Below are 26,150 nucleotides of genomic sequence, written 5' to 3'. Positions count from 1 at the left end.
GCCTACTATATTAATGAAAGCTGACTGCGCTTTGACAGAGTGCAAAACCTTGTCCTCAACATGCCAATTATGTATACATAAAGGCTTACTACTGTTGCTTCTGTTAATGTACTGTTTGCTTTTCTCTTTTGCATTCCCCCCTTTTTTTTTTCCCCCCTCCTCTCTGCACCTCCCTATCGAACGCGCTTCTTCACCAACCCATTCCGTCTCCCTCACTCCATTCCTCCTCCTCCGTTTCCCTTTCTCTCTCCCCGGCTCTCCGCCCCCCCCCCCCCCCTCGACCCAGACTGCATGGCCTGCGTGTAGCCGCGTGATTGACGTCCCTGGCGCGAGGAAGGCAGGCAGGCGCGGCGGTGCAGCAGCCGGCGTGGCGAGATGAAGGCCACCCACCAGAAGAACTCCGTGCAGATCCTGGCCGGCCGGGAGCGCGGCGCCCAGGGCCTGGGCTCCCAGCGCCTCCTGCAGCAGCTGGTGGAGCAGAAAGCCCGCTGGATGAAATGGCAGAGCCAGGTGAGGGGGCAGCTAGATCCTGGCCACCGGGCAAAGCGTCATCTAAAAACAAGCAAGGAATGGACATGCTTGTTTACTGTTTATCCTGTTAACCTGCCTGGTCGCAACAGATGAAATGATACAGTGCAATTATCTAGCTAATTGTCGCTAATCATGGGGTAGTCGAGGTGCTTCCCACTCTCCCTGTTCAGTGAACAAATAAGTCTGAAAGTAGCAGCCTCTGATCTCATCCGAAGGCCAGGTCACTTCTTAGGGCATTCATTTGTGAAGGCTCAAGTGCAAATGTAAATGTTTAGTGATGAACGTAACCGCAGATGAAGTGTGATGACAGGTCGGCCACTCCATTTCTGTGTGGCGTTTGTTCACGGTGCAGCCAGTAATAGAACTGGTTGATGGCAGTAGTGTTTTGAGAGAAACAAATTTGCGCATTGAAAAACATGCCGCATAAAGTGTTAAAGGTGAGGATGATTGACTGGCAAGGTGTAATGTGTTTTTTTTTTTTTTCTCCTCATGTTTCCACAGAAAGTAGAGTTGCCAGACAGCCCCCGCTCAACATTCCTGTTGGCTTTCAGCCCGGACAGGTGAGGTCACCTGATAACAGAGCTTGGCACTGCGCTGTAGCGGACACGCTCGCCTGAAACCCCAGCAGTGAACACCGCGCTCACGCTCTCGCTCCCCTCTCCCCTGCAGGACACTAATGGCCTCCACCCACGTCAATCACAACATCTACATCACAGAGGTGAAGACGGGCAAGTGCATTCACTCTCTGGTGGGCCACCGCCGCACTCCGTGGTGCGTGACCTTCCACCCCACCATCCTGGGCCTGCTGGCCTCGGGCTGCCTCGACGGCGAGGTCCGCATCTGGGACCTGCACGTGAGTGTCCTTCCCCCCCCGCCTGTACGAGACGCCGTCTCTCACCGTTACTCTGGTTATGGAGATCCTTTCAACAGTCTGTTTTCAAAGCGACATGGAGTGTTTGACGCCACTCTGGCCTGAAGCCATATTTCCCTTGTACAGATTTCCACAGATGCAATTATGCAAAATCAGCTCGAGATTGATCACGCTGATACTATATTGTCGGTCTTCCAGGGAGGTGTTCAGATGTCCAGCTAATTCAGTTCCGCTACAGTAAAAGTCTTTACCACAGAGTCTTTTCGAAACTTTGTTCTCCAAAGAGTTCCCACAGAAGAGACTCTTGTATGGATCAGACTGTAGAGAAACAGCATGTAGCAGTAGTTGCCATGTGGGAGCCAGCAGAGACCCCCCTCTGTACTGGGTATTGCTTGTAGTCCCTGCCTGCGTGGGCTCTGATCCCAGTCCTCCCCTCTCCAGGGCGGCAGCGAGAGCTGGTTCACGGAGAGCAATGTGGCCATCGCCTCCCTGGCCTTCCACCCCACCGCCCAGCTCCTCCTCATCGCCACCAACAACGAGGTGCACTTCTGGGACTGGAGCCGGCGGGAGCCCTTCGCCGTGGTCAAGACGGCTAGCGAGACGGAGAGAGTCAGGTCTGGGGCACACCTCCCGTCCTGGGATACACCACGCCTTTTTCTTCAAAAATACTTTACACTTCTAAAATAAATTCAGAATTTTAACTAGGTTGATTTAAGCGTCACACTTTGAAAATGTTGTTCCAGGTTGGTGAGATTTGATCCCTTGGGTCATAACCTTTTGACAGCCATTGTGAATCCTTCAAACCAACAGGTGAGATGCTCTTTTGTCTACTGATTGGTTTATGTCTCAGCCTCAACTTAAACAGTATTTGTCCTTTACACGGTTAGTTTATTGTGCCCTTTCATTTCAGATAATCAGTATAAATTGGCTTTTGCACGGGGTAGGCTGGGTTCCAGGGTGTGTATATGTATGCAGAATTAGCTGGCTCTGTACACCATAGAGTGTTTACCTTAAGAGAATGGCTCAAAGTTTGCGACGATGTTTACTACACAGCAGAAAGAGCCTTGAAACCTTGTGCGTTGTGGCTTTCAAAATACCAGAAGTACTCAATATGTCAAGTTCATCTCCGACATCTTTAAACTGTAGTTGCAAGTTTATTTAAATTCAAGTTTTTTTTTATATATATAAAACCTTTAAGTAGGGATGCCATTTGAGCCTGAAACCTAAAGGAAAACTCTGCAAGATCTTTAGTATCATTTTTATACAATTTCAGATTTTCATCTAAAATGCACCCACAGTATAATTGAGTAACTGCTTCATGTAAGATGTAATAATTAGGTGGCTGTGTTAATGCTTCAGATGAAACCCATGTGAGAATCAGCCTGTGAGAGGGGGCTGTCTGCTGGAGTGACATCACTATAGGGGGCTGTGCGCTGAATGTGGGCCGTGTCGATGTCGGAGTGGAGTGATGGTTGTTGTCCCGTTCTGTTCCATTGTGTGCGGCAGAGTGACGATGACTCCGAGGTCCCCATGGACAGCGTGGAGATGCCCCACTTTCGGCAGCGCTCCTTCCTGCAGGCGCAGCCGGTGCGCCGCACCCCCATCCTCCACAACTTCCTGCACATCCTGTCGTCGCGCAACTCGGGCTCGCAGGCGGGGGAGCAGCCCCCGGCGGCTGAGGAGAGCCCCGCCGCGCCCCCCAGCCTGCCCTCGGGCCGCTACACCAGCCTGCGGGACCGCCCCGCCTACCAGGGGTGCGTGCAGCACCTGGGCATGGTGTGCTTCTGCAGCCGCTGCTCCGTCACGCGCACCCCGTCGCCCGGCGAGGACGCCTCGGCCCCGTCGCCGCCCCTGCCCCCCGCCTCGTCCGAGGTGCCCCCCCACCACGCCTCCACCTTCTCGTCGGCCCGCACCGAGCCGCGGCAGCCGCCCGAGCCCCGCGGCTCCGAGCGGCCCTCCGCCTTCAGCAGCGTGTACGGCAGCGCGGGCGGGAACTCCCTGCGCAGCCTGTCCTCCGCCTCCGGCCGCCGCGGCCTCCTGGGCCCCCAGCAGCCGGGCCGGGACCCCTCGGGCCGCCTGGCGGGGGCCGACTGGACGGGCAGCATGCATAACATCCGCGCCGAGGCCGGGGCCGCGGGCATGCCTCCCCCCAGGACTAGCGCCTCCTCGGTCAGCCTGCTGTCGGTGCTCAGGCAGCAGGAGGGGTCCTCACAGACGCCCGTCTACACCTCTGCCACCGAGGGGCGGGGGTTCCACCCCACTGGGGCGGGCCCCAGCGGCAGTGGCGGCGGCAGCAGCAGCGGAATGGGGAGCGGGGCCAGCACCAGCGGCGGGCACCACCCCCTGGGGGAAGGCGAGCGCAGCAGCCCCGCCTCCATCCGCAAGGTCCTCCAGTGCAACCTGAGCCGCTACTTCATGGAGTACGACCGCCTGCAGGACATGGAGCAGTCCATGGGCGGCGAGGGCGGCCAGGAGCAGCAGACGCAGGAGATGCTCAACAACAACATGGACCCCGAGCGGCCGGGCCCCTCCCACTACCAGCCGCCTCACAGCAGCGAGAACAATTCCAGCCTCTCCCGGGGCCACCTCAACCGCTGCCGGGCCTGCCACAACCTGCTCACCTTCAACCACGCCACGCAGCGCTGGGAGCGCACCGGCCAGGCCTCTGCCGCCTCCGCCGACGAGGCCGCCGCGTGGCAGCCTTCCGGCCCCGCCTTCGAGGCCCTGGGCCAGGGGGTGGCACGGGACGCCCACCCCCCCGAGAGGAGGGTGGTGGCCGTGGCGCCGCTCTCCAGCGGGGCAACCCCTGTCGCCGACTCGGCCTTCGCCCGCCCAGGGTCCTCCGGCCAGCAGGGGGAGCAGACTGTAGGACTGGTGTACAACCAGGAGACGGGCCAGTGGGAGCGAGTTTACAGGCAGTCCGCCACAAGCCGAACCAGGAATGTACCACAAGAGGCCTTAAACCAGGAAGTGCCTGAGGAGAACTCGGATGAGGATTCCCTGAGAAGGTGAATGCCATGAGATTTAGACTTCTCTCTTCTCCCTTTTTTCTTTTTTTTTTTTTCTGCTTCTCACTGATTTAACAAACCAATTAACAAAACACCTTCAGCTGCACTCTTTGGGGCTATTCCTGAGCAGATCATAAATCTCAGTTGCTAATTGTGAGCTGCTAGGCTCCGGAGTGTGTGGCTGTTATTTCATACTCGCCAGCTGGTTTCCATTAACTTTTTGTGATGAGTTAGTCTTCCAGACAGCTGAATGGCTGCAGCATCCCCCAGTGTAGGAGTGTAGGAGCTGTGCTGTTTCACTGTATGTACCAGTGCTAAAAACACACCCATTTTTTGATGAGTAAAGTCTCTTCAATATGAAGAAATTTTGTAAGACATTTGGCTCATACTTAGGCTCATACTGCATGCTAATAGTTTTAAAATGAAAACGTTTCTAATTGAGAAAATTTTATATTTAAAATCCTCATAAGGTGCCCATGTCCATCTTGGCTACCAGAAAAGTTCAGCTAGCTATGTACATTATTTGCTGAGGAAAATGACAGCTGCAGTTTTGGAACTCACTTTGACACCTCAGAAAATGTCAGAAAATCTGCTCATACTTATGAATAATAGAAGTGAATCTGAGATCAGTGTGAGCTTGAGGCATTGGTTGATTTGAGATGGAATGACCTTTGAGGTCCTTTGAACGGGTTTGCAAACACAGTTACAAGTAAAGCACGAATTGAGTCGGTTTGAATGCTTATTTGCTGGTTCATACTTATTAGGGCTGACAGCTTGTTGCCTTCACCTGACTGTATGTGTCTATAATACCCATAAGGTTTATCGTGCATCACCCGAACGGTAACATATACCTGTGGCTTTATTTCACACTCTGTATTTTTCTTGACTCTGTGTTCTGTCTGCCTCACCCTGTCACTCTCCCTCCGTCTCAGCCTGCCTCACCCTGTCACTCTCCCTCCGCCTCAGCCTGCCTCACCCTGTCACTCTCCCTCCGCCTCAGCCTGCCTCACCCTGTCACTCTCCCTCTGCCTCAGCCTGCCTCACCCTGTCACTCTCCCTCTGCCTCAGCCTGCCTCACCCTGTCACTCTCCCTCCGCCTCAGCCTGCCTCACCCTGTCACTCTCCCTCCATCTCAGCCTTACTCACCCTCTCACTCTCCCTCCTCCTGTCACTCTCCCTCCGCCTTAGCCTGCCTCACCCTGTCAGTCTCCCTCCTCCTGTCACTCTCCTTCTGTCTTAGCCTGCCTCACCCTGTCACTCTCCCTCCTCCTGTCACTCTCCTTCCGTCTCAGCCTGACTCAACCTCTCACTCTCCCTCCTCCTGTCACTCTCCTTCCATCTCAGCCTGACTCACCCTCTCACTCTCCCTCCTCCTGTCACTCTCCCTCCGTCTCCACCTGACTCACCCTGTCACCCTCCCTCCGTCTCAGCCTCCCTGTTCTCTCACAGCCTTTATAATTAAATGGCTTTAGCCATGGCCTTCGGTGACCTTTTAATGCAGTCTCTTTCTGTTAACCGTAATGGTGATTTCAGTGTGCCAATGGTAGAAAATCCAATGGGAGGAAAGGTTAAGTGAGAGTTGCCCTTCTGTTATTGGACAAAAGACTGCGGCCGCCTATCACTACTAAAGTTGTGCTGTGTACTTGGTACGCTGCTTCTGTGGCCTTTAGATTATGGTTTGATATTAATCGTGAATGTGCCAATCTTGTATTGAACTGTTCTTGTCTGGATAATTTGTTAAAAAAGTTACATTGTTATGGCTTTTATAAGATACCCATCTCTAACTAGCTGTTTGTGTGTGGTTACTGTTTTCTCCAGTAACTGCAGGGTTTGGAGGCTCCAGACTCCCTCCATCTCTCGGCGTTGGCCCTGCCAGGCTGATGTGCACTTTGCAGGGGGCGGGGTGGGAATCGTAGAAGTGCGTAACATGCTAGATCCAGCTGGCATTCAGAATGCTCAAACCTGCCTATTCAAATCAGTAACCCGTCTAACCTTTCTGATTCAATCAGTCATTAGCCTCAAGTGTTTGGCTACACCCAGAGTGACATCATGCTGTCCAAACACACTGACTAGCCACGATCATGCGGTCTGCCCCCGGAACTTCGATTCACCACATGAGAGGGTTTGATTGGGGCCGCCCTGGTCACCTGATCCTCGCAGGGCCTCGGGGCATTCAGGTGTTTGGAGGTTTGCCTGGGTGGAAGAGTGGAGCAGACATTTTTAATCCCCTTTTATATCTGCCTGGGAACTGAGTCAGGTTTCCTGTCAGGGGAGATGCATGCAAGAGATGCGTGTAGCCAGGAGATAGGGCAGTCTCGTGAGAAGACCACAGCCCGAAGGTACAGGCCAGCTGGGAGCATAAACCGAAGAAAACATTTTGCACAAGTGTACATTTCCAGTAGAAAACGCTGGGCGTGGCGTTGGAGCTGTCCTGCCGTGGATGCAGTCTCTGGGTGGCAGAATCCATGCGAGATTCGTCTCTGCTCCAGGGTGCTAAATCCCTCGCTGGGAGGAGACCTGCGGGTCGATAGCAGTACGAGCCTCTCTAGCTCTCGCCAATTAGAACCTGATACACGCCCACCGTGTGCGTGTAGTTCGTCACCTCGCAGGCATGTTGTCAGTTTGTGGTCTGCATTAACCTCGGTGAACATCGAGAGCACGAGTTGAAGGTAATGGCGAGGATCCTGGGATACCGTAATAATGCTGTTATTTTAGCGCCCTGTCCGTTGCTTTGTGCCACCTGCGTCGTGCGGATTTGGCAACGGAATATTAACATTTCTTACTTGCAGATAGTTATACATTGATATGAAAGCCGAAATGTCTTTTCTGAACACCGTTTTCATTAGTCACACTTCAGAAGAGAGCCTGCATGGTGTGGGAGAGAGGCGAGAGCACACACCAGCACGTCACGCTTTGAATTTGCTACACTTGAAGAGTGTTTTTGAACAGTGACACCCACTAAGCTGATTATTGGAAAATGGAGGCTTTGTGTGGGAAAGACTAATTGAATTCTCTGCAGAGCGCTTATCGCATTTTCCCGACTTTCTTCTGCAGAAGGTCAGTAATAGAATTAATCATCTCGAGATAGCTGCCGTGTGTCCTGTGATGGCAAAATATGGAAAAATAGATAATGCTGGTTATCATGTTTTTCCAGGACACCCTTCGTTTAGTAGGAGCTCTAGTCTTTGTGTGAAATATGAAAGCGCTGGAGCCAGAAAGGCAAGTTCGGTGAAAACGAGCAGCCTGGACAGTCCGTGTCCAGTGCCGTTAGCACCGAGGTGTCCTTTAAGGCAGTGCGTGATTTACCCTCTAGGTGGCAGTGTAGTACTGGCTAACGTGCAGAAATGTTTCAGATGCTGACTCTCATTTGTTTTCTCCACTAAATGATTCTCTCTCCTTCCAATTAGCAAGTACGTTTGTTCTGTCCTTGTTTAAAATGTAATGAAGAACTTTAAACTGTAGTCCCAGCATCATAAGTGGGCCTTAGAGACCATTGCCTCTCCCCTGCATCCAGCTGAGCACCCCATGTAGTGTGTAAGGTTGCATTTAGGGCATTTCAAGGACACTATTTTAACTTAAATATTGTAAAATTTCTTCCTTCAGCTGATGCTTTGCCCTGATGAATGGGGAGATCTCATTCTGAAGTTGTTATTTTTGGAGCAACAAAAATTGCCTGGAAGGAAAAGAACATGAAAACAGAAAAGGTTCTGTTTTTTTCACCAACTGCACATCTCTGAAAATCTGAATTAGAGATGTTGCATTCTGACGCAGTGTCGTCATGCTTTTGTGTGTTAATCTGACCTGATGATCTGCAGTGTATTTGAGAGCAATTGTTATTTATAGTCCAGCAGTTAAAGTGGCCCATCTTTCTGACGCTGGTTATTTCATCGTGACATAAGGGTTTGAAGTGTCTTTTACTGCATGGTAGACATTTACGTGTAATTTAGCTTATTTTTGTACGATCAGTGTTTCTCTTAGTACTCTCTTCCCTTCCAGGTGTTCAACGGAAAATAGTCAACATCCAAACATGCCATTAGCCGTTGAAACTGAATAAAGTGAAAAGCCAAGCCCTTCATTTGCCTCTGTCAGGTATGACTAAGGCCGGAGGTAAATGGAGGCAAGTAGCTCACTAAGGATATTTAACCAAACTGCGGTCTGCAGGCAGCAATGCCAGGTGTTTATTCCTGGTGCTGTAAATTGTAATTCTGTGTGAGACTCCAAGCCTGAGTGCCCAAATAGCAAACATTCAGTGTTTATTGTGTTGTCATGGTAATCCCCACTGAAGAGGGGTTTGAGCTGAGGTTGGTGGCTGGTGGTTCCTCTGTTAGCAGACTGCTTGGTCGTAGCCTCTCTGTACAGAAATTAATGACCTCTAATTCTGCAGGATGTACACAGTGAATGTGGGATTTGTTTATGTAACCTGTATGTGCTATTATTCAGTTTGAGAGCCATACTTATTCTCCTGGGTCAATTAGTATTTGGACTTTGGGCTCACGTCTTTGCAGTACTGTGTGCAAACACTGGTTGCAGGGTTTTCCCTCGGTTTTCAGAGGGCTTAGGTGCTGTCTGGGTTCCAGGGGGTGGTGGTGGTTGGGGGGTTTGAAATTATTCGAAGGAAATTTTGAGTTAAGTTTTTTATCACGTTGTTTTCGACCATTATCCTTACCATATTTGTGAAAGAAAGCTGGCAACACTTATTGTACATATGGTCAAAAGTCTATTCATTTCACCAAATAACAGATTTAATGAAAATATATGTAGATTACGTTAAACTGTACACATAGGAAGAATAAACATGTTGAAATACATATGTAATTATTTAGAAAATGCAACCAAAGGACATAAAGCAGACAGACAGTGAATTTCTTGATTTATTTCAACATTTATTTCAACTGCAAATATCGCAGCCCTCTTTTGAACACTTCACTTTCCTAGCTTTGTTGGCCCTGTAAAATCTTCTAATGAATCTTTTGTAGCCCAGCATCCCAGGCTGAGGTCCATCAATGGCCACCTGGCAGCAAACTTCCAGGTGACCATCAGTCAGGCTGTTTCTCAGTGGTCGTAAGAGTTTCTGGTTGGTGTTTGTGTTTATTTCAAACCTAACATTAACTCTATGTTAGTATAAGTTATGGTAACAAAGGACGCTCTCAACTGCATTTTGGACCAGAGGTTTTTTTTTTTTTTTTAATGAAAAAACGCTTTGACCAGCGGTTTTCATCAGAAAAAGACCTTACGTGTGAACACAACCTAACTTTGTTTAGCTACCAAGCCATGTTAGATACTAACGTTAGCTCAGTCGAGGTATCTTTATGTAACATCAACTAACTAGCTTCGCTGGCTAACGTAACTTAATACAGTACATGAACATCTATGTAAGTTGGCTTGGTTAGCAATTTCTTTAGTTGTAAAATAGGCTACATTAGTTATGTCTTCTCTCTATCTACTATTGCTATTGTTAACATTCACAAGAATTACTCCCTAACAAAAAAAGTTTATACTTCATTTTTTCTTTGTTGAGGCTTACCTTATCGATGGCTTGCAGCTTGCTTATCCGAATCGTTGGTTGTAACTACCATCCCGAGTTGACGGTACAGAGTACAAATATCCAATCAGCTGTTTGATTAACTTGGCGATGAGCATCTGTCATACACCAATCACACAAACATTCGTCCAAACACCAATTGTTGATTGGCAGGTCACTCCTGTTGCCAGCTTACCTTTCCATTTGAGGTCAAGCCACTTCTCCTTTTTTTTTATTTTTTTTTGTCATCAGCGCAAAGAACTCTCACTGTTGCCTTTATGTTCATTCTGATATGCTGCCTAAGTGCCTTTTTAACGTTCATTTGGCTTAAGGTGCTCTGCGCAGGTGCCTAAGCCTTTCTATGGTAGGGAAAACCCTGGACTGCATTCATGCACGTGTATACCTGTCCTTATGATATCACCTGTACTGGTATAGTTCATATTCAGATCAGTTATTTGTGGCAGGCTGTTTAAGGCCATCATCTCTGTGACATGTAATGGCCAAGCAGAGAAAAGAGAAAAAACAGAACCATTTTCCAGACACACATGAATATTACAAACACAATTGAAAGTTTCACTTTGCAGTATTTTTATCACATAATATGTACGGTAATTCAGTATAGGTTACATCTCTTATTACTCAGTGGAAAATGCATAGAACAGAATGGAAATAATTTGGCCATAGGTTTGTTTGGTTATTGGAATTCTTGGTTTGTTATTATTTATGTAAACTATACAATTCATTGATTGCTATTCATAGTATTATTTTTTGTCATTTTTGTATTGTTAAACAAATTTCCCAGTCATACACATTTGTATTTTCTTTTTCAGCTGATCACCAGAGTTCATTAGTGGTTATATTTGAGTATTCCTTTGTTTGTAGTTTGTCATAAAACATTTTTTGCCACTGTATAAAGACACTGATCTAGTTTTTTATTATGGTATAACATTGTGGTTTCTAACATCCCTAATGCATGTTTGTATTCAGAGGCGAATCATGAATTTGTCAAGTATGGCTGTGTGCTGCAATCTCTCACAGCGGTATGGTAATCCTGACTAATTACAGTTTAATTAGCGGACTTTACAAAAAGGTCGCCAATTTACATCACTTTTACTCAGCTGAGGAGCCAGCTGGTAATTGGTAATTCCCTGCACCAGGTGGAAAGCTCAATGTAAATCATGACACTGATGGACTCTCAGCCCAGTGCTGTCAAAAGCCAGTAAAGTCTGGACGTCTAAGATTAGATTAATTGCACTCCAAATGAGCCTTCTTAGTTGTGCCTCCTTGTTGAAGCTTGGCAACAAGAACAGCCAGATGACATTGTAAATTATGATTCAGTCTGCCATTTAAATGTGGCTGTCCTTAATTTAACAAGAGGAGCACACCTTTACTTGGAATAGTGGTGTACTTTTTCAGCGCAGTCAGTGCTTCAGCAGTTGTAGCTGAGGGGACTGTCTCAGGGTGGATGTCCTGACTTTGAATCTGTTTGGACATTCACACAGTGATTGAATTTTTTGCCTTTTGTGCACATAAGATTGTTATAATAAGGTTGAGAAATATAGACGCACATCGGAGAGATAGGAGCGTATGCAGTAAGACTTCATTTCAAGAAGGTCTTGAGGTCTTCACCAGTGGAGGCATTGCACTTTCCGTCTTTATATTAAATGCATGCAAAATGCAGTCCCCTGGGCTTTGGAGCAACACAGGTTAGTAGTCTAGAACAAAATATTAGAAGTCTTGGCAGTACACAGTGTAAATTTGTCTTCCCCCTTGCAATAAATGTGTAATGTTACATAAATGTTCTCTGGATCTCTGTGACCTGGAAGCAGTGTGAAGCTGGTAACATGAAGTGCTGCCTGGCATGAATATGCAGGAGCCCCTGGTGGTGTAGTCTGCTGTTATCATTATTATATATATTTTTTTTTTGGGTGGCATGTCTTCACATCATTTCCTAGTCAGGTGATGATCCTGTCATACCATGTCCTGACATAGTGTTCTCAGACAGGTGCCTGGTTGTGTAGCTTTTGACAGCTAGCTGTAAAGCCATAAGTCTGCAAATGACTGCTCAGTCATTCAAAATTTACTGTGTAAAATAAATCTAACGATGTGATTGAAGAAACCTAGTAATTGCAATGTGGCCAGCTTGCTAGGACGGAACAAGTATCACAGTATCATAACGTCAACCTTAGTGTTCACATTGTACCTGCTGACTTTATCTATAGGCTGTGTGAAACAGGAAAAGCAGTTCTTGGGAAAATCTCAGGGAAGAACTCCATCATAGCAGAACGTGCAGCAATAGCTGTTTCTCAGCTATGACTTAACAGTTCACTTACGTTGCTTGTGTGACAAAGATTGTCCAACACAGCAACCGTAACCACGGGGTCAGTTTCAGCCAGCCTTTTTTTACACTGCAGCCTCCTTCATACCCAGGTGGATGCATCACATGACTCCGGGGAGCTTCCTCTAGCGCAGATCCTGATGGCATCCGCTGCTGTGGTCACACGGAGGCTTATACGCTCAGAGCTCTCCGTTTGATTTTTGGCCAAGAAGCCCCTCTCTGGCTGGGCAGCCCAGATTGGCAGAAGCAGCATATTTCCACTCCCTAGGCAGCAGATATGTGCCGCTTGCTTCCTCCACTCATTGAGATCACATTGCTTTTTGTGCAGGAGAACAATCGTTGGCTCAGGCAGAAATTGAAATCCAGTGTCCAAAGGAACCAGGAACAAAAATAGTAACTCCATCCAAGGCAAAAAATATCCTGCAGTGTGATCCAAAACAGAATGGCGATCCAGTCAATGCTGGCTCTCCCAAGTGTGGACTACAGGTGATGAGAAGCAACCATCCCGCATGATATAGAGATATGACTGCACAGATGTTTTCTGACTTGCTGTTTTACACTAAAAGAGGAAATCTTTTCAGACTAAAACTTAACCTCACAAATTAAAGTTCACGTCGTCTGGATCAGGTGCTTCCTAGACCACTGGAGGTGCATTAACTTTCTTCAGTCCTTTTTTCTCTCTTTTAAGAAGTTTTTCATAAAATATTTTCTCCCCTAGTTATGTGCAGGTCAAGTTTTATGAATGGAGAATGCTTTGCAGAAATTTTCAAATGCCAGTACTACAATAATGCCTAGTACCTCTAGAATGTAATAGGACTGTAGATAAACAGGAACTTGGGCTCTTTGGTGTGTAGTTTGAAACTGCAGTTTGTTCAGTGTTTTTGTCGTAAGAGAGAGATTGTGTCCAGGTTGAAATGGTACAAATGGACTGACGGCTTGTGAGCTAGTCATGCCATGCTGCTCTTCCTCTAATTAACCATGTTAAATTGTATAAAATGGCATAGGCTTTTAAGTACAGAGAAACTTTTTCGACATACACTAATGAGCCTCAGTTGGATCCAGTTGTCAATACCTGAAAGGGCGAGCTGTGAGAGGAGGGTCTGAATCATACGGCCGCGTACGATTCATAAAGGCTTAATAGAAAGGCTCTATCATGCAAGATAAACTCTGAATTAATTGAGTGCACTTTGAATAACTCTTTATACCTTTATACCCCCCTTTTAATGGTGACGCATTTGTTCTTTAAGTAGCCTTCCTGCCTCTGTTTGCACAGAGCTGAAGCAAGCTAAAGGAATGGTCCAATTTAATGGGTTGTTGCACAGGCCTGAGACATTTCACACAGTGATTTCTTTCCTTGCTTGCTTTGCTGTAGATAATTGCTGAACTAATGTCCACAGTGGAATTTAATGAGCTTTTTTTAATGACTAAAATGGTGGTTAAAATGCTGTGCTCTGTTGAACTAGAGGGGGAAAAGAGAGCCAGATTAATGTCGTAGCCAAGATGGGTAACCTCAGAGATATGGGCTATTATGAATGTGGCCAATGCAATAATCACAGTAAGAAGTGATTGGTGAGAGAGTATTACTATTGCACAACTGTGGGATATGTACTGTTGAAGTGCTTCTCATTAACTTTAAAATAAACTCAATGTAAATCGCAACTGGAGCTGAATAACTTTCATTAAATGCAATTGAAGCATTGCCACCTTTACTCTAAGTTCATATTCTTGTGATATTGAAGAAATATAGTGTTGTTTGAAGTTTCTTTGGGTATAGAAAGTTTTGCATGTTCAAATGAAACACTTCAACAGTGTTCATTTAATTTGTGTGAAAAGGCTGTTCTGAGCATATTGGTAGTTGCACATCATAGAATGAAACCACTCTGTTAAATGAAAGCAGTGGCTTTTCTTCTTGTGTTGTTTGCGCTTGAAGACATTGGATACGAGGCTGTTACATGTCAGCCTGGAATCCATCTTGTTTTAAATCATACTTACAAATCACATGTCCTAAGACTCTGCTTGTCATTAGAGCCAGAGAGAAAGATGCTAAGTATTGATTGAGCCTGTCCTAGAAGCTTGAAATAGCTCGTCTGAGTCTTCGTGACATGTGTGGGTCGTAAAGCGTGCCAGTACCTTCAGGAGGAGATGGTTATGTTTTTCAGCAAGCCAAAGTGACAGACTGCGTGAACACGACCTCCACAGCCACAGGTCATCTTTGTGGTTAAAAGGCAAAGAGGTCATGTTGCATAGTGACTAGTGTCTTCCACAACATTGTCACTGTCACTATATGTGTCTCCTTCTGTGTGATTGCCAGACTAGGTGCGGTTGGATGGATGACCCTTCCTTTTCCTCAGTGTATGCTAACCATGATCTGTAGTATTATTTATGTATTCAGTACATGTAATTTATTTGTTTATTTGGTTGTCACATACCTTGCAGGAATGGAAGCGGCAATCTATAATCATGGTTGTGGTGACGGGTGTAAGTTTAGCATTGGCAGCTACACTAGCAACTTGGGTGAAAAAGGGAAGGAGTACAATATATAAATAAATGGTTATGTTCTGTCGCATCTTTTGTGGACATATGGACAAGCATGGAAACTCCATGTTACATGTGAGGCATGTGCTTCACGATTGGACTGGTGAATTATGATGCACTACCATTGATTTCCATCCTTGCAGTGCACAGTGAGCACGAAGGGAGTCTGGTGACCAAGAAGCACAACAGTCCTGTGCTTGTCACAGCATAGGTGGCAACCTTCTATCCTGGAACAAGAGCAGTTTCCTCTGTAGATCTCAGATCGCTGTGGAGCTGAAAGTCTACTGGTGGTGGGAAGCCACCAGCAGATGTAAGTCCTTTCAGAAGAGTTGGGGACTGCATCTGTACATGTGCCATTAACCTCCAGTTAACATCTTTGCACACTAGAGGCCACGGGGCAGTAGTGCTCATTTTATGGCTTTCTGTTGTGTTTTTGTGTTTAGAATGCAGGATATGTATGAAATATTGAATACACCGTTAAATTAGTGGAAATATAAGTATATGTCAGTGTTGGATATTTGATGAAAGGTGATGTAATACTGAAAAGGGCAATAGGTTTGCAGGTATGCAGTATTGAATTATGAGTTTGTTAAACTGAAAATTACTGGAGTATTTTTTATGAGAAGGTATTAAGGTGATGCATATTTCAGTGTTTGATATCAAAGACCATAAAACATATGCCTGAACGAAGGGCATGCCTCGAAGATGTAGGCGCGTGACTCATCGAGAAACATGAATTTAAAGGCCTTTTGGATTTACAGATACTGGGTATTAAAAAGCATTTAACAGGAAAAAAGATGTCAAGATAAGTCTCAATAGCTGGCCTTGCTTGAAGAAATTTCATTTTCTGATACTGTGTTTATGGAACACCAATATCATTTTCCACAGTATATCTTGTAGTGAAACACTGTGCTGTTGCTCCCAGAGTCTGGGGATTCAGCATCAGTTTTGGGACCATTTGACATCGGCTGGGACCTCAGGAGGCTTGATTTTACACATTGAATGATGCTTTGATTGCTCAGAAGAATAGAGAAAAAAAAATCCATCCCTGTGTTTTGTGCATAAACAGACAGCAAAGTTCTTGCAAACTGAAAACAAAAATGTGTCTCCCGAGGCAGGGTTACAGTAACGTCTCCAGTTTGGCACCACTCGCTTGGGAGCTCTAGCGTTTCCAATGAGGCGGGAATGTCCAAGATAACATCTGTGCTGTGTTTGTGGATTGAAGCACAGCAACAGTACTGTTCCGGCTGGAAAAGCATTGCCTGCAAGATGATATCTGTTTATTTCAGTAGAAGGACCAACCCTGGAAGCCTCCCAGAACCTCTTTGCATTTGCATTTGTGTTTCTGCACAGCCCCCACGACTCAGAAATGGCAGATTTCTGATCTTTGTGCACAGTCAGTTACATCTGCTTTGAATGAAACTTGTGCCATACATTGTTGCTGTGTACTTAAATCAGCTTAGTGGGCTTTTTTATCTTTCAGTCACATTTAGCTGCCAAAAACACAGAGTGCAGTTTAGAATTATCACTCTCAATTCTATCCGTGCCAAGCCCCAATAACCCCTGTTAATCTTATGCATAAGTGTATTTTATTTGAGTACATATTTAGCAGGTGGGAGATGAGCATTGCTGTGGTGTGAACGTAGGGGCAGCTTGGTGTTATCAGCCCAACAGAACTGCAGCTGTACAGCCCGCCGATCCTCCAGGGCTTCCAGCTTAAAGTGCGGACATGTTCCCTCCTCAGTTCGGGAGGGGTGTAGCTGACGTTCCAGCTGTTCGGCACGGTGCAGTCTGTGCTAGGGGCGGCAGGGCTCTGGCCAGCAGCGCAGGGCCTGGCAGTGACAGCTGCCATCGGCCGCTTTATCTAGGCCCGCCATTAGCAGCCCATCTGCGGCTCCAGAACAGACAGGGATGCAGCGGGGGCTGCTGGGCTAGATTGCTGCTCTCTGGAGGACCCTTTCCGCTGTGGTGCCAGTGATTTAGGAGTCAGGCTCAGGTCAGCACCCAACATTTCTGCAGAGCTGTGTTTGAGGTACTTCTGGATGCCGTTTTTAGTGGTATTCCCGTAGGACGGTGTGGTTAGTTTGAATACTATGTAGATGAAGCTTTAGTGAGACGTATCAGTGGAGCGGACTATCACTGGTATCAGCTGCAGTCAGTGAGGGGCTGCTTGATTAACTGCCCTTGTTCAGGGAAACGAGCTGATTTTACAGCTTTAATTTGTGGCCTGCAGTGCCAGGGTTCTCTCTTCTCTCTCGTCTCCTTTCTTCTCTGCTCATGACCCGCTAGCCTGCGGGGTCCGCGGTTGTCACGTTGTGTGGGCTCAGTGGTGTACCTGGAGGTGATACAGTGTTAGATTATTCAGGCCTCTGAGCAGCAGCACTGCAAGGTGTACAGTAAGCGTTCTCCTCAGTGATATCAATCCTTATCACGAGTCCTAGAAGGTTTGTGCTCCGAGGTTGCGCTCCTGGGACACTCTGTAGTCACTCTGTAGGACACTCTCTCATCCCTTTATTCTGTGTGGTATGAGGAGAAATGCAAACAGTCAGTCATTTTGGGCTCCTGATTCCAACTGTTTATCAGTTGTACATAATCTGTCCTAAAATGCCCTCTATGTGAGGACGATAAATAGCACTTTTAGAAAATGTAAAAAGAAGCGTGCGTTCTGCTTGGGGAGGTTGCTCTCCCCAGGTAGATGGAATAGGAAATCATTTATTTCCTGTTAAATCCAGTTTTTTTTTTTTTACCAGATGGAAGATGCAAATGGAAAGACTTCTGAGCCTTCTTTGAATGTGTAAATGGAAGTTCACTTTCATCTCTTTTCTTTTCCTTTTCCAGGAGGCTGTTGGAGTCCTCTCTCATCTCACTGTCTCGGTATGACATATCCGGATCCCGAGACCATCCCATTTATCCAGATCCTGCCAGGTAAGTCTTAACTGCGTCCAAGCAGAGCAGGGTGAAACACTTTGTTCAAGGGTGCAACCAATGGATCAGTGCTAGTTTTGAACCAGTTCCTGACCTGCAAATTAAGCATTGCTCCACACTCTCGGCTTCATGCAAGACTTTTTACTACATACCAATGTGCAATAACCAGCTGCAGTATAAGGCTTATTTTGATTATTAGGCCCCCCACACCCACCGTCACCCCCCTTTTTCAAAGACAAGGATTTAGAAAAAATAACAGATGAAGGTGTCTGCATGTAGGTACGATAGAGCTCATATTTATAATTTAGCAACTAAGTTTGAACATTATCGTCCTGGTAATTGGCATCACCAGTGCCAGTTGAATAAAACATTGGGGCTTAATGCATGTTCAGGTGGGAGAGTTGAGAATCACCGAATAAGACTGGTACAAGCTTACTTCAAATAAGCCTAAGGTCTGCTTTGAAGTGCATAAATGTATTCACACTGCTGAATAGACATATAACTAAGTAGCTAGTTATTTCACAAACGCCTGCTGTGTTTATGTGCTCCACACAGTAGAGACATGTTTTTTCAGAAGACTCCATGTGACGTGAAGCACACTCATTCCACTTATTTCCACCGTCTTTACAAACCAGGCAAAAACCCCACTGGCCCAACGGGGCAGTAACTCAGTCTGTACTTTGAACATCCACATCTTGGCACCATGTCTTTGGAACGTTACACACACACAAGCAGAATAAGATCCTTACCTTAATAATGACGATAGAGACCATGGGTAAAGTAAACTGGTTTACTTGAAGTAGTAGGTACATAACGTTGGTCAAAATCAACGTGTCATCACATTCAGCCCTTGAATATAATAGAAGCGATGACAGCCTTCTCTAACCAGAGAGACGACACCCCCCCCAGCTGGCTCTCAAGTAGGGTATCTAATCAATAACCAACATAATCCCTTAACTAAATATACAACAAGCAGCACTACAGCACATACGAACCCACCCTTAATGGACCTGTAATGAATCTGAGTAGCAGTTAAATAGACCCTTGTGGAATACTTTCTCTGAAAATTACAGTTAGTATTTAACTGGCAAATCTATTTGGAACTCGAAAACGATTTTTGATTTTGCAAGTACGATTTGTATGTATTTGTTTGAAATTGGACCCCTGAGAAGTAGTATTTTTGAATCTACCAAGTACACATCAAGTCAGTGAATTAAACAAGACCAATTATCAATAAGTCAGTAGATTTCATTTAATATATTTAAATTAATGTGCATACATGTACTGAAAACCCATATACACACTCGTTTGCTTTACTGTGTTGCTGGTGTAAGAGATTTACAGAGAGAAAAGAATTAAAATTAGTGCTGAAACAAATGCTGATTCGTGGAAGGTCATTCATTAAATGGCAGCATTTTACTTTTATCATATTGTCTTCTTGTCGCAACAAAGAGCTGGCTCAAACTGAATTGTCAGATTTTTTTTGTTTTTTTTTTTGGGCTCAGGCAGAGAGGGAGTGAATAGGGCTAGTTTATGATGGATGGAGATGAATCAACCACTGTAAGATTACTTCCGCATTTTGCATATTCACCTTTTGCATGCAAGTCGTGAGGCATCGGAAGTACTGACAGAAAGCCCATTGAAGCTATGACTTGTGCTGTCAGTTCCCCTTTGTTCCTTGAGCTGCATTAGGCAGTGTCATTTTCTTTGAAATGAATTTCTTTTGTGGAATTTCTGAATAGCGTTTGTCATACGCTATCAGCTAGCCTTTCTGTCAGGTACATTTGACTGGTGACTGTTAATCAGGGGAGGATTAGATCAGCGCACTCATGTAGACCTGTTCTGCAAAATGAGCAGCAGTCACTTTGAAAGTGTGGTCGAGTTTGTAGCGGCTTTGTAAAGGGTCCTTGGACATAAGCCGATGTGACCGTGTGACACAGCCGATGGAGTGAGATTCCCCTGCCGGCCACGTCTGCCTCCCTCGTCTGCGTGAAAGTGACGCCTCCATCAGCCTGCATGGCTAGACTCCTATGTCGCTCTTCCCCTCATTGGCCTTGTTGCAGCCTGTCACTTCTGCCAAGCTCAGGATTCACCCATTTTACCACTTTCTGCATCGATTTTCTCACAGCTTCGGCGTTCCGTTCGTGCAGAGTGCAAACTGAAGGCAGCTCGATCTGTTAAACCGTAACTCGACACCGTTGAGCGCATACCTGCTTCCAGTTGTTTTCCGTGGCTGTGACAGAATTGTCAAAATGTTTTGCATGAGCTCATTGTTATGGCAGCTTTGTTGCTGACAGCAGCTACAATAGAGCTCTGCCTGGAAAGTAAATAGACATTTGAAAACATGTAAACACAGGGAAAAAATTCAATACAAGTTCAGTCTTGTAAATGCTCTTACCACCGTTTTTCCCAGTTGGCCCTCAGTCCCACTTCCTTCGAACACGACAGCATCAAATAGTAAATTGTATTTCTAACTTACAGCTTTATATTTTGGCTGTGATTGTGTAATTACAGTGTGCTCCACATATGGGAGATACTGATTTAAGTGTGAAAAACACTGGGACAGAATCATTCTTGTTTATGCCAACACTGTTTAAAAACCCTGTAATGATTAAGCAGTCCACTTTTCAGAATCAATTTGGACACACCACATGTAATACAGTAGGTAATGGAGAGTGGTGGCAGCATAATTAATAATAGAAAAAAGTTAAAAGTTGAATAAAATATATCTTTTTTCCATGACAGATTACCAGAGCACATAGCATGTAAAATATTTTTTATGTATGGAGAAAAAAGTTTAGCTAATTAGGTAGATCCTTTCTACAGGTGAAAAACACTGCTCACCTCAGTCTCATGATAGTCTTAAGACCAGTGAAAGAATTACAGCTGAGAAATTGGGCATTTCACAGCCTGTCTAAGATTCTCTGAAGAACAAAAGGGGTGTCACATCATAAAAAGGGATATGAAAAGGCAAGGCACCACAGCACCTTCTGTTACGGAGCCACTCAAAAATGATTAATGTGAGTCAAACTATTAGTTTGTTTAAAGGTGTTTTTGGACATTGAGGGTGCTACAGAATTTTGGCTTGAATAGCGCAAACAGTTTACGGTGACGTTCAAATAACTAACGGTCAGGTGTAATGACCAGAGAGAACAAAAGCTCAGAAAGCTTCGGCGTTTACTGTGTCGGGGCTGCAGAGGGATCCAAGGCAGTGGACCTGGGTGTAATGAGAGGCCAGCATAACATTGTAACTTTTGATGGAATGTCAAAAGTAGGCTGCCAGAAGCAAACCCTGAGAAGAGGGCATTGGAAGAGCACACCGGCATGTAGACTCTAATGTATCCTTTTAAACCCTTGAGGACTAAACAGGTTTAAGACCTGTTTTCTCTGCACTCTCTAATAGCCTCTTCCTGGCTACAGCTGCTTCAAACAGGGTCAGGATTTTGGAAAAACCTGCTAGAACATGTCATGAAAACAGTTTTGCAATCATCCACAGCTGTGTATGCAGTGCAAGGGGAAAGTAAACGCTAGAGAATTATGCACTTCTGCAACATGTCACCCCTGAGCTCCGAATGAAAAAAGACCCTTTGAATACACTATACTGTCATTTTAGCTAGTTACTGTCAGGAGCTAGTACCTAGCTACTGTCAGCCATAAAATTAGTCAGTTATGTATAAGTGTATAGTGAAAATATTTAGAGCTGGTTGGAGAGGAATAAAAACAAAGCATCTACCTAGCTATAGAAGTACTTGGTAGCTAGCTACTACAGCTGACAGCTGTCACTTTGCAATATTGATCTGTAAATTAGAAAAGGATGAATGTGGTATTAAATGAGTGTGTCTAGTGTCAAATGCTTGGTTTCAGAGCTGTGGTGAAAAAGATGGTGAAGCTGTCCCAAGCTGCTGCTCATGACCCCACATTCATTTACGTAAAAAGATCAGCGATGGTGGATGATTAGTGAACATAATCATATTACATGAAGCTGCCTCATGAAACCTAAGTAAAACTGTCAGATAACACAATAATTAGGAATTCAGTATGGGCTTACTTTAAATGTGATTCGGTTTTATTTTCCTGCTAAGACACTGACTTCCACTCCAGCATTTGTGCTGTAATCCAATTTGTGACCGGCTGGCATTCATATTTTAAGATTGAATGTCATGCAAGTACTTTTTGATTAAAATGATCCCATTTCAAATAATTACCCTGACAGATAAGCACATTTCTGAATTGAATGGTCAGAGATCAGGGGACACTCAATTAGAGTAACCAAAGCCGAATAACAAGTAATCAGGCACTCAAGCATTGGGTATGGACTTGAAGATATGAGTGAAGAGGAGATCAACTGGAGTGTGCAAAGACAAGTGACTCTACAGAGTGTTTAAGTACATGGATGTCAGTATCACCTTGTTCTTTATTTTATCAAAAATCTGAGAAGGCCCTTTTTCCCCTCATCAAGATGAGTTCTCCCAGACAGCACTTGGGGCTGTAGCTAGGAGTCATTGCTAGAAATTGACGCTGTGAGAATCACAAACACACTGAATCGTTTGATGTGTTGATAATTGATTGCAGCCCATTGCCTCATTCCTCTGCACTGCTGTTACAAACACATGAAAAATGGCTGTTCATTTTTCCTGGTTGCAGAAGCGGAGCTGGGATCTTGCCATTATTGATCTTTATTGATGATAACATGGGGTCACCCACTTTTCATACCTGTTTTGTCACCCGATCCATTACCACCATTGCAGGGCTATATATATTTAAAATAAATAAGTGTGTGTGTGTGTGTATATATATAAAAATAAAAGATATGCACACACACATCAAGGGTGACAGGTAGTTGTGGAAATTCCATTACCCCCTGGCAAAACTGTGGAAAAGTCATGTATTTCAAAACTGTTTGAAAACATGATGAAGGGTGTGTACTCAGCTAAGAAGTGTATATCCTGAATGCTAATATATCGTCTTATGAGATGAAAACATTCAGTGGAGCTGAGGTGAAACTTCACCTCAGCTTCAGCAAATAACCAACTGTATAAATGTATGGTAGGCAAGTGCAACTTTCCTGTCTTCACATTTGCAGAATGATGAAGACCGGATGCACAACAAGTATTTAATAGCTAACTGCAAGAAATTCATTTGAATATTAATTGCAGAACCATGGTTGGTCTCACAAGGATATAGGAAATTGATTTCTTTTATGAGTAGTATGGCAAAGATTAGAGTCCAAATGCTGCTAATTATCACAGCTGAATAAACATGGTGCTTAAAGTCAGGCGTAGTACGGCCCTATGAATTGCTTGGGGAATTGTTGGTAGATTATTGTGCCTTTTTATTTTCATTTCCTTGTTCAGTGGACATTAACAAACAAGATTATTAAGTAATTACTAAGTCATCTTTGGCAGTGTTTTCTTCAGATTTTCAGTGTGTCCCCTCACCACCATCCTATTTCCACTTACCAAAGAACAGGAGACGAGCGAAATTTTGAATGTGTGTTGCTAAGGCCCCTGCACCAGCCAATCAACAAGCTCGATTCATGCTACCAATGTACTGCATTCACTTTTTCCTAGTTGTAATTAAGATGCCTTATCCAAGTTTTCATCTAATCACAATTTTATTGTTACTGTGACAGAGGAAGCGGTCATATGCAAATAATACCAGCCTTCTCTGTTTTGCTTGAAATGGAAAATTAAGTCAAAAATCGTTTCACTTTGCTTCTGCTCAGTGGTAATTAGCGACAGCAAAGTGAAGAGTTTTTTTTTCTCTCTCATTCATTTTCTGACCTCTGAAGGTCACACTGCATGCAGGCCAGATCCACTTCCTTTTTGTTTAGAAAAATATGGAAAAGCAGCTGACACTAACATGCACCTAACATATCTTAAATCACGACAAAGAAAAACAAACACATTAGCCTGGCCTCATAAGATCCAAATCTTGTCATAAAACCAATCTTTTCTCAAGCATTGACTGCCCTTTTGTCCCTCACCTTTTTCCTGAAATGAATTGATGACCCCATTGGAAACAGTGCAGTGACTTCTGCTTCTTGTAATTCAATCACCCCAGTGTAAGGCAAGGTGATCAATCATTGAAAAGCAGCTTTCCTTCTTCCCAGCTGAGAGTTTGTAGATTTGAAACAAGGGCATGCTTGTTGACTGAGTGGGTTGGCCTTTGCTGTCTGTTTGTCTGTTTTTGTAAATTTATGACAGTTCTGTGCAGAGTGAACTGTGGCTTTGATACAACTGGATGATTCATCAGCATATGCACAGTTCTCATGACTTTGAAACGGTCTGTGCAAGCCAAGAGGAAGGTGCAGTAGGACAGCTAAAAAGGGAACATAAAGCCAAAGAGATGCTGCTGGTTTGCTTTGCTGGAAATCACACTTGAAATGAAAGGCTTGTCGATTCAGTTTCTTGGAAGGACACTTGTGACATAAGTGAGTGATGCACTTAATATGAGTAAATATGCAGCTGTTTAAACTGATACTATGGAAAAGACATAAGCTATGTAATTCACCTTGAATAAGGGCATCTGGTAAAGGAATAATGCACGGGTAATTCGGCAAGTAGAAGATGACTCTTGGTAGAGCACAACACGTGTGAATTCCGTTCGGGAGTTAGTATGGCCACCTTAGTCCTTAACTACTTGTGGCATAAAGTCAATGGGACCTTAGCCAAGGAAACCTTGAAAAAGCCTAGGGGAACTGTTAACACCGAGCAGCGGTGCATTCAGCACACATGCAGCCGGACGATAGCTACTGATGCAGCCAGATGATAGCTATTGATGCAGGCAAACAATAGCTACTGATGCAGGCAAATTATAGCCACTGTAAGCTAAACCATAGATCCTTTTCTGCACATGCAGTACACTCAGGAACATCAAAGGGTAGGCCTCTGCCCTGTCTTTGCACACTAGGTTCAGGGCACAGTGACGGTTAATTTTTCCCCTAGTTGTTAAGTGCCAAAGCAATTAAGCTCTCCTGAGCTCAATGCACTGCCTTGTTTATAGTCTAAAGCGAGTGTGAAGTTTTGTCTATGCGCAGTATGCGTTCTTTATACACACAGCCTTTAAGAGATGTGCACTGCGTCTTGACAGTCCATAACAGCTGTGTCCTCTTTCGTTCGTGTTGTCTTTTCAGGTTGTCCCCAGCTGCCTACTATGCCCAGCGGATGATCCAATACCTGTCTCGCCGGGACAGCATCCGTCAGCGTTCCTTGCGTTATCAGCAGAACCGGCTGCGGCCTCTTCCCTCCTCCTCCGACAGTACAGCCAGCAACATCTCCCCCTCCATGGAGAACAACGAGGTGGACTTCGAGGAGTACGAGTGAGTCCTGTCTCCCGTCACATCCCCTCCTGCCCCTCTACGGTGAACACTTCACACAGTAGTTTTCCCTCATGTCACCAGGGCAGTTATCCTGATATCTCTGCTTTTTGTAACTCCTCACACCTGGATAGACTTTTTACCCTTAGGCTCATTCCTCTGGCCAACGCACAGTTGAACTTATGTTCTTCTATGTATTTTACAGGCTTGTGTATTTTCAATAGTATATAGACTTTAAAACATCGAAAAATCAACTAATATAACTGAAGGAATATGTACCATTAAAGCTGAGATGTACTGTACTGTTTATTTAAAAAAGGCTTGGATCTTACATCACAAATTGTATGAAACTTAACACAAACCCCAGTTGATTGCCTAAGAAAAACAGTGGGTAAAATGATATGGGCTTCGGACAGGAAAATTTCCCAACCAGCCAATTCACAAAAGATTGTACTTATTGATGTGTGTGAACTGTCTGTACAAACTTTGGGAACATGAGGAAAACCAGGGGCCTTTGAGGCTCTCATCTCTCATTAACTGTCTGCACTGTGTACTCTGGCCGAATGAAGCCAGCTGTGCCCTGTGGCTGCAGACTGCCCAATAGCCCAGACTCAGACTGGTGTTGACTGGGCTCTTGCACTCAGCCTGTAACTTTGCAGATCAAGTTACACCAGGATCCTCAGATTCACTTTCTGAACAGCATGTTAGTGGTTTGGGCACATGCTAGATCAGAGTTTGGGAGAACTATCAGCAAGCTTCCAAAGCATTCCAAAAAGTGCATATAGCAAATTCACAGACTCTCTGTAGACGTTTAAATCCTCAAACGGTAGCCTGCTGCTGCCATGTTACAGGTACACGTTGTGGTGGTGACATACACCCATCTTTTAGAGGAAAGGGAAGAGCTGGCTGATGCTTCCCTGCTCTCTGATCCTCTCAGCAGCTGTTGAGAAGCCTCCCATCACCCCATTGGCTGAAGCTGCGTTTCTCTCTCAGTGCTGACACAGTGCCATTAACCCAGATAAGCCGCACGGCCAAATCTCGTACAAACAGCCATTGTGTTATATATGTGAGGCTTTTTAATTGGGTCATAGCAAGAGGAGACA

General features: G+C 45.1%; 1 protein-coding gene across 1 annotated transcript in view; it reads left to right on the top strand.

Annotated features, from left to right (window-relative positions):
• Positions 1–26,150, top strand: part of LOC118788201 (activating molecule in BECN1-regulated autophagy protein 1-like) — a 107,255-nt gene that overhangs the window by 5,519 nt on the left and 75,586 nt on the right. The window contains exons 2-9 of the mRNA XM_036544135.1: positions 287–510; positions 1,033–1,091; positions 1,201–1,384; positions 1,844–2,016; positions 2,146–2,212; positions 2,909–4,410; positions 17,643–17,729; positions 24,865–25,050. Coding sequence (XP_036400028.1) covers positions 376–510; positions 1,033–1,091; positions 1,201–1,384; positions 1,844–2,016; positions 2,146–2,212; positions 2,909–4,410; positions 17,643–17,729; positions 24,865–25,050 — 2,393 coding nt within the window. The 5' untranslated portion in view covers positions 287–375. The remainder of the gene's footprint in view (positions 1–286; positions 511–1,032; positions 1,092–1,200; positions 1,385–1,843; positions 2,017–2,145; positions 2,213–2,908; positions 4,411–17,642; positions 17,730–24,864; positions 25,051–26,150) is intronic.

This window comes from Megalops cyprinoides, chromosome 13, assembly GCF_013368585.1.
Source record: "Megalops cyprinoides isolate fMegCyp1 chromosome 13, fMegCyp1.pri, whole genome shotgun sequence".
NCBI classification, from domain to species: domain Eukaryota; kingdom Metazoa; phylum Chordata; class Actinopteri; order Elopiformes; family Megalopidae; genus Megalops; species Megalops cyprinoides.
The sequence above is the reverse complement of the archived record's forward strand: the minus strand, read 5'-3'. Positions and strand labels throughout refer to the sequence as shown.